General features: G+C 48.1%; 1 protein-coding gene across 1 annotated transcript in view; it reads left to right on the forward strand.

The window, feature by feature from the left end:
* Window positions 1–5,364, forward strand: part of ADRB2 (adrenoceptor beta 2) — a 122,340-nt gene extending 116,976 nt beyond the window's left edge. Inside the window, exon 3 of the mRNA XM_008931849.4 lies at window positions 1,640–5,364. Within this exon, the coding sequence (XP_008930097.3) occupies window positions 1,640–1,674 (35 nt within the window). The 3' untranslated portion in view covers window positions 1,675–5,364. The remainder of the gene's footprint in view (window positions 1–1,639) is intronic.
* The last annotated feature ends 3,301 nt before the right edge of the window (window positions 5,365–8,665 follow it).

The raw sequence follows: 8,665 nt of genomic DNA on the forward strand, positions 1-8,665 counted from the left end.
AGCTCATGGCATGGTTCTTGTTTTCTTGCAAGCTTACAAGCTCCATCTGTAGGACTGTTGAAGAAGAGCTCTCTGGCTTCAAGCTGATGAAAAAGGGCAGAGAAGCTTCACTCTGAGTTTCCAGATTTGTTCTGGAAAAACTCCAGCATGCTTAGCATACCACACTGCAGAAAGACACTTGATTTCATCATCTGTCCTTCATATTTGGGGAGAGTTTCCACCCTGGTTAAACTGCTGGTCCTTGGTCCTGTGCTGCATGAATGTGGGGCTGAGGCTGTTGCCTCTGGAATGGTAGAGCTGGTATTATTTCACAAAGGAAAACTCAGCAATATTCTAAATAGATCATGAGCTGAAAGGTTTTTGGGTAACAGTTGTCATAAAGAATTGTAGTGACAGGACAAGGTGGAATGGCTTCAGGCTGTAAGAGAGTAGGGTTAGACTGGATATTAGGAAGAAATTCTTTACTGTGAGGGTGTTGAGGCACTGACAGAGGTTTCCCAGAGAAGCTGTGGCTGCCCCTTCCCTGAAAGTGTTCAAGGCCAGGTTGGATAGGGTTTGGAGCAATTTGGTCTAGTGGGAGGCATCCCTGCCCATAGTAGGGGTTGGAATGAGATGATCTTAAAACATTCCATGTTTCTGTGATGGAGTTGTGATCCCTTTAGGTTCTGATAGCCCACAGTGCCCCACGTAGAAAACTAAACAGCAGTGATTGACATGTTCAAATCATCTAAATCCAGTTGATTTAGCAAATCAGTTCTCCTCAACCTGGTATTCAACATTTGTCAGCCCCAGCCCACACTTCCCTGCACAGGCTGCACCTGCAGAGCTAATTGCAGTCCATGGGGGCTGTTTTTAGGAGGAGAAAACACAAAAGGTGAAAGACTTTCTTCCTTTTGTGCAGAGTACAATCCTTGCCAGTAAGGTGAGGTACAGACTGGGGTTGTGAATGTTTGGAAAAGGATGGATGGATGGAAGGAAGGAAGGAAGGAAGGAAGGATATACTTTGCAAGGCAGATGGAGTGTGAGTAGTCCTTTTAAAGAGATGCTGGCAACTAACACTGTTGTGAATTATCTCTGTCATGTTGGAACTTCATCTTCTATTTGCACAAGAAATATAACTTCATTTTAGATACCAAGAATTTTTCTGAGAGAGGCATTGTGTTCCCAAAGAACAGATATGTTTTTTTCCTTTGTGCAGATCCATTCTGGCTTTAAACCTGCTTTCTTCTCACATGCACAGATGATAATCTTTTACACGTACTTATTAAAAAATATGACTTTCAAAAATTAAAAACACAGGCATATTCTGTACTTGTTCCTTTCTTTACCTCATGATTAATTTCCCATTTTCCCATCTGACAAGTCTGTCATTTGAATATCTCCACAATCAAGAAAAAGCCCATTTTTTTCCCCTTTTGTAGATTCACTGATATATTAAAAGCAGAAAGAAATGTGTTCTCATCTCCTGGGCAGCTGACCTGTTTGTAGAGATGTATCTATTTATCTTTAGTGTGAGGGCGATGAGGCCCTGACACAGGTTGCCCAGAGAAGCTGTGGCTGCCTTATCCATGAAAGTGTTTAAACCCCAATCTCTTCTGTGCTAAACTAATGTTTTTTTTCTTTCTTCTCTATCCCACAGAGATCCCTGAGTGTCCAGGAATGGTCAAGAGTTGAATGGACCAACCTCTCTTCCTCACCATCCTGAGCTCATGAGGGCTCTGAAGAGATTGAGTGGGAGCACAGTCTTGCTTCCCTGAGCCTGGGGATGCTGTGGGAAGTGATTGCCTTGGCAAATGTCTTCATCCTAACCCATAGCCCATCGTGCATCACCTGAAGAAGAAGCTGGTGAAAGATAACCAGGGGACCAGGAAAGGCTCTGCTAGCCTTGGAGGACACCACCGGGGGATTGGCACTATGAGAGGCACTTTGCAGGAGTCACTGCTTGTGGAACCAGCTCTGGAAAGAGGCTACAGGAGCCCTGTGAACTGAAGGAGAGGGATGTCTAAATCATGATAAAAGGTAGAGAGGTTTCCTGGGCACAGCAACCTTGGAAAGCACTTTCAAAAGGGGAGTACCAGGACCACGTGGTCATCTCCAGTGTCTGATTTGGAAGAGGCACAGCAAGGTCACTGCCTCATGGTCAGGTCAGGAGACCAGCAGGATGCCTGTTCGTGTGCTGGTTGGGGATCCAGATGAAACAGGAGTCTGTCCAAGACCAAGAGAGAAGAAGTGTGGAAGACTGCTTTGACTTACTCTGTGCTTGTTTCTCCTTCTGGTGTCTTCTCTGTCTACTTCTTCTTCTCTGTAGGTCCATATACATCATGTGGGGCCCAGACTCTCACAAACAAGCAGAAAGATTGGCACAGGGTAAATCCTGCCCAGTGCAGATGCAATGTGGCCTTTGTTTGCTCCTTGTGCCAACAAATGTGCAACTGTCATGCCTGGACTTCAGACAGGAGAAAGGCTGGAACCTGACAGTCGTTTCACTTGCAAGCAGTCACATTCTAGCACGACCAGCCACCCTTGGGAGCCAAGTTGTAACACCTGAGCCTCAAAACATCATAGAGCATCTGTCCCTCTCCTGCAGCTGTGGGAAGGAGCATATGGACAGGCTGCATGCTCAGCTCCTGCTTCTTGGATTGGGAAAAACTCATTAAGCAGTGAAAGAGACAGATGTGGAGGGAGTGACGGATCTCAGGCAGAAAACAGTAGGAAAAACTGACTAAAAACCATAGGAAAATGTGCACCTTTGACTTGCAGGTGGTGCCCCAGCTGTGGACTGTCATGCCCAGCTGGGCAGCTGCAGATGTCTGGTCACTGAGCTGCTCCCAGAGGCCTGGGCAAAACACGCTGGTACCAAACTGTGCCGGGAGCCCCATCTCAGACCTTCTCTCCTGGGCTTCCAGCTGCAAACCTCTTCCCTCATGTGCAATTGTATTTATTTATTTATTTTCTTGCTGCTTGATGTGAAGCTGCTAAATGAGCCACCTCCCCACAAACACCCTCAGCCAAGAGAGGATGGAGGGAGGGGGCGTGTGGTGTGTCTGTGCAAGGGGACTGGGCAGAGGGGCAGGAGAGAGGGACACCTTCCAGGAGTAACCTTCTAGTGGAAGCTGTCCTTGTCCATGGTGGAGAGGTTGGACTAGATGATCTTTAAGGTCCCTTCAAACCCAAACCATTCTGTGATTCTATGATAAGCCTTGAACGAGATGCCTCATCCCCTGGAGGTGTTCAAGGCCAGGTTGGATGGAGCTCTGAACAACCTGGTGTAGCAGAAGGTGTCCATTCTATGATTCTATGATGTGGACATGCCTACAGAGGGAGCATACAAGGCAGGAGGAAAAGGCTGCAGTGAAACCCCAGTCTCCCTAGGGTGAGGGTGCAATTTTACTCTGTCAAGAACTAAGGACAAGCTGGGTAGAGCTTCGTTGGGAAGGACAGCAGGACAGCTGCAGCCTGCACAAGCTTGGGAATGTCCCTGTAGCCAAATGTCCTCCATGAATCTGTGCTTGTGCAGGACATTGTGCGAGTTGCTCACCCAGGCTGTGCCCTCCCAGCACTCCCTGAAGCAAACTTACAGTTTCTACACTTGCGGGGGGACATATCCCCAGCCAGGCAAGTTCCCACCAGTGTGTTCACTGAGGTTATTAAACCAGGTATTAACCTGGCAGCTTTTTCTGCTCTAGACATCCATCACAGACCCATTTGACACAGCCAGTTTGAGACCAGCCTCTCAAGGCAGGGCTGTAGCTGTGCTGTAGTGGTTCATGCTCAGCCTTGGCTGTTCCTACCCTTCTACCCCTTTTGCCTAAAAACTGGCACACTAGCAGCATCCACTCATGGTCAGATATCCCATTTTATGGAAAGTCTGTCTGTCCCACTGCAGAGGGGAAAAATTTCTCTGGGAGAGGGCGGTTGTCCAGTGCCCTGCTACTCTCCCACAGCTCCCACGCTCAGGAGGGACCAGGCTACACTGACATCCCTTGGTGCATCTCCCAGCTGCTCCAGGAAAGCCTGGCTTCTCCCATACCCTTCCCTCTGAGACGCCCCAGCAAGGCTTTGTCCAAACCTGTGTGGCTGCTGACTGGAAATATTTCCCAACAAAACCTGTTCCTCCTAAGATTCTTGGCTGGTTCTAGTCACTTATTATGTACTGGAAACACTATCCGTGGGATTAGTTTTCAGGTTAGAGACATGCATGTAGTTCTTTTTCTCACAAATCCCCTGATGTGCAAGAGCAGGTTGCAGCAAGTGGAATGGATGCACTTGCTCTGATCATTTGCCAGCATGGCCCAAAAGCAGTGACCTGCTCATTGCTGATCACTGCCTTGCAGAGCTGTACGAGTTGGAGACAGAAGAGGTGTATTACAAATCCATCTGCCTCTGACCCTTCAGGCTTGTTCCATATATTACTTACCGGTGGTGTGCTGGGTCTATTTTTAAATGCCCTGACACCAGGGTTATTGTGCTGTCCTTTGGGAGACTGCTCTGTGCTCCAAGTGAGGAGCTGCTGTTAGTTTTCCACCTGCATTTTCTCTTGAAAACTTCATTCCATTATTCCTAGTGATGCTCTTCAAATACCTGCTGTTCATTTTGTTCTGCCACTTGACCTGCACTCTTCTTTCCCTTCCAAGAACATCTCTGGCTCCCTGATCACTGCTGCTCCCTGTCCTTCCCATGGCTCGGCACATGATGAGCCTGTTCATTAATTCAGCCATGCTGAGTTTGTCAGGGATATGTACCCACCACTGGAGCAGCTGGAAGTTCTGGCAACACCCAGTCTCCCAAGCAGCTGTGGTGCTTCTCTCTCCCTCATTGAGAAGCTTGTGGGGTGCAGGGAAGGGGCAGACACAGAGATGTGTCCAAAAGCCAATCAGTGTTGGCAGTGAGCACCTGTTTCCCAAGATATACGGAAGAAATTCTTCCCTGTGAGGGTGGTGAGGCCCTAGAACAGGTAGCCCAGAGAAGCTGTGGCTGCCCCATCCCTGGAAGTGTTCAAGGCCAGTTTGGACAGGGATCTAAGCAACCTGGTCTAGTGAAGGCGCCCCTGCCCATGGCAGGGGGTGGAATGAAATGATCTTTAAGGTCCCTTCCAACCCAAACCATCCTGTGACTCTGTGATCCCACGGGAAGTGACCCCTGTTAGGGACAGCGCACAGCCAAGCCCCCATCTCAACAACAGCTCTCTGCAAGGAGGGAGCCCCACGCCCTGTGAGCGTGGGGGGGTTGGCAGGCTCAGTGCACGTGGAGAGCTTGCGTGGGGATCCTGTGTGTGCAGAACTCAGCTGGAGCACCATCGTCATTGTAAGAGCTCTGTTCTTCTCACTGAACAAATTGTTCCGACAAATAAAGAATGAAAAGTCCTGCTCTTCCCACTCTTCTTTTTTTTTACCCTGTTCATCAGTTGGTGCCAGAGGAGGGGACTGTACCTCAGTGGTGGGAACAGAAAGATGCCAGGGCAGCTCAGGAGGTGCTGGGGCTGACAAGGAGGAGAGGTTGGGTGCAGTCAGGATAGCCAGGGGAATCCAAAACAAAAAATGCACCAGAGCAGGTGGCAGGGCTTTTCCTTTAAGCTTCCTGGTGCTGTTGGGTGATGGGTTGCAATATCTCCAGGTGCTGTGGGAATGGGCTGTGGGACCAGCCTAGGGAGGAGCTGAGCAACAGCAAGGCAGTGGGTGTGGGGCTGCAGGTGCTGTGGGGCTGAGCAGGAGGAGGTCTGGTCGAAGAAACCAAGGAGAAGGAAAAAAGACAGATGAAAGAGAGTGCTGAGTCTCCCAAAGGTTTCACAGAATGACAACAGAGGAATCTGAAGTCTCCTACATGGCAGTGTGTCATCCCATGGGCTGGTTCCTTATGCACAATTCAGATCAGTGATGGAGCAGAAAGCTCCTTAACTCCTCCTCTCAATCCCCAGCTGTTCTCCCCAGTGACCCAGGGCAGGGTGGCAGTGACAGTGTTACAGCTTTTCAGAAGCATTTGTCAGGGGAAATTTTGGTCCCCAAACAACGAAAGAATCAAAACCAACACATTTCCAACTGAATTCATGATGAGACAATTAATCATCCCAATTTAAAACAGTGGAGATCCTGGAGTGCCCTAATACATAAAGATGCTTCAGGCAGTGGTTGTGCTAAGTGTTTGCAGCCCATTCTCTGGCTGCCAGCAGGCACGGGGCTTCAGGCAGCAGCACTCTCTGGGTCCACAGTGTTCCAGTGGGACCTGTATGCAGCACTGCCAGGGTAATTTGAGATTTTGATGTGCCTTCTATCACAGAACAGCATAACTGTGCACAGATCCCTGTGGTGCCATACCTCTGCTTTTTAGTGTGACTGGGAGCAACAAAAACTCAGCAGCTCTCCAAGAACATTTCCAAAGTCACATTTGACTTAGACACTTCTGTGCCAGCCACGAGTACCCGTCCATCCACACTAGAGAGGCTTATCTAACTAACAGGATGGATCTTCTCCATCTCCCAGGCTTTGTATCTGGATTTACAGAGCTCTGGGGTCAGCCCTGGGTTTTGGGACTGGATAAACCATGAGCCTTATTTGCCAAGAGCACACACCACCCCAGTGCCTCCAGACATCCCAGGATGTGTCCAAATATCTTTCCAAAGTTCCTAAAGCTTTAAAGCAATCCAGAGAAAAGAGCTGTGAGAATATTATTGCAGCACATAACTGCAATAAACCTTTTCTTCGTCCTTTCATGGTTAGAGGTATGAACATGAATTATGACAAACTTAAACCTCTTGAGAGCAGCGTGTAAAATTGCTTTCTCAAATGTCTGGTAAAGAGCATTGTTAACCCAAGATGTCAGTACTCACGAATGCTTCTGCCTGAATGAGGCTATTTTACAAGTCAGTTTAATCCTTCCAGGAATTAAACAACCCCTTTCCACCCTCACCAAGCAGCAGATTCACTCTTTGCCCTTGTTTTCTGACCCGTTTGTTCATTTGAGGCTCTGGCACCATCACCCCTTGCAGCAGAAGAGACACATCATAACTCCCAAATGTAAAGAGGCTACTAAAACCCCCACATTTGGCCAGATTTTAGGCTACCTGGCACATAGCAGAGGCTGCAGAGAAGTCAGGGTCTTCTCATGTGCAGCCAGCAGTGACTGCTGCAGCTTTTAGGGTCATTTTGTCAGCTGTCATGCAAGCAAGGTTGCCAGTCCCCAGCAAGTAGGACATCTTCCTGTGGTCCCTGCTGCTTCTGGGCATAGATTTTCCTGAAGGATGGAGGATGATAGAGGGGACTGTGCCCTCAAGACCCAATCCAAGAGCAACAGTTTCCCCAGCCACAGCCACATCCCCTCATTTAATGATCCTCCCTCTCTCAGTATCCTTTTAAGAACCGCACAGCTGGGCATAAGCAGCAGGTACTTTCCCTGCTTTCCTTGTATGCCTTCTGGTGGATGTGTCCCTTTCCCTGGCCTGACACCACCCCAAAGAGTCCTGCTGCTACCATAGCACTTATATTATTCCTGATCCTCTTCCCCCAGCCCAAGCTGGCACCTTCCTGGGACACAGGCTGATTTCTGGGTCTCACACACACATTTACTTTCAATCCTATAGGCACAAATCTCAATAAATGTTGGATTAAAAAAATTCCAAGATGGTAATTTACCATCATTTTGATTACTATGGTAGAATTTTTAATTCCCAGGTGCTCCATTTTGTTCTCAGTGGAAATTGGTAGAAGGGGTCACCCTTGGATTGCAGAATCCTGATGCTGAAGGGATGGTTTTGCCTCATCAATCAAGGAAGTGATGAGGGCTGGGTTATTTGCCTGCCTTTTTTTTGTACATGTCAGTGAAATTCATAATGAAATGTGGATCTGCCCAGATCAGACCGTCATCTGAAAGGATGAAAGGAAAAAGAGGAAGAAGTGGTGTTAAAAAAATTGAAATTACGGTTATTAAAGCACAAAAAAATAACATAAAAATATATACAAATGCCAGGCTGTTTTATCCATGCTGCTTCTCTAAAGCTTGTTGTGACTGGAAACTGGAAAAGAAGAGAAATAACTAATGCTGTTGTTAACCATTAACTATTTTGCTGCAAGTCTTTACCGCAGCCTGCATGGGGAGCCCACATTTTTAAGAGCTAATCTTCCCTGAAAGCCCATCCAGGCCAATGGAAAGGCTATCTGGGTGTCCAGGGATGCAGATGACTATTAGCTGTGTTTGCAATGGCAATAGCAACCAGGCAACCAAAGCAGGGAGCTCCACGGCTCCAGGTGTCACACCAGCCGTGTGGGAAAGGGTCTAGTCCTGCAAAGCTCAGGATCTAAACAGGTGAGAGGGGTTAAACAGGAGAATAAAGACAGGTAGGGGAGATATCTCAGGGGCAGCAAACAGGATCCAAGTGAACTCCCTGGTTAAGCTGAGGTTGGCAAAACATCAGGAAATGATGATCAAAGGAAATGATAACTTATCGGGAACTGTGGTGATAGACAAGGAGTAATGGGCTCAAACTGGAAGAGGGGAAATATAAGTCAAGCATTAGGAAAAAATTCTTTTCTGTGAGGGTGGTGAGGCCCTGGCACAGGTTGTCCAGAGAAGCTGTGGCTGCCCCATCCCTGGAAGTGTCCAAGGCCAGGTTGGATGGGGCTTGGATCAACCTGGGATAGTGGAAGGTGTCCCTGCCCCTGGGAGGGGTTGGAAC

Source organism: Manacus vitellinus, unplaced genomic scaffold (genome assembly GCF_001715985.3).
Source record: "Manacus vitellinus isolate BGI_N305 unplaced genomic scaffold, ASM171598v3 scaffold_25_pilon, whole genome shotgun sequence".
Lineage (NCBI taxonomy): Eukaryota > Metazoa > Chordata > Aves > Passeriformes > Pipridae > Manacus > Manacus vitellinus.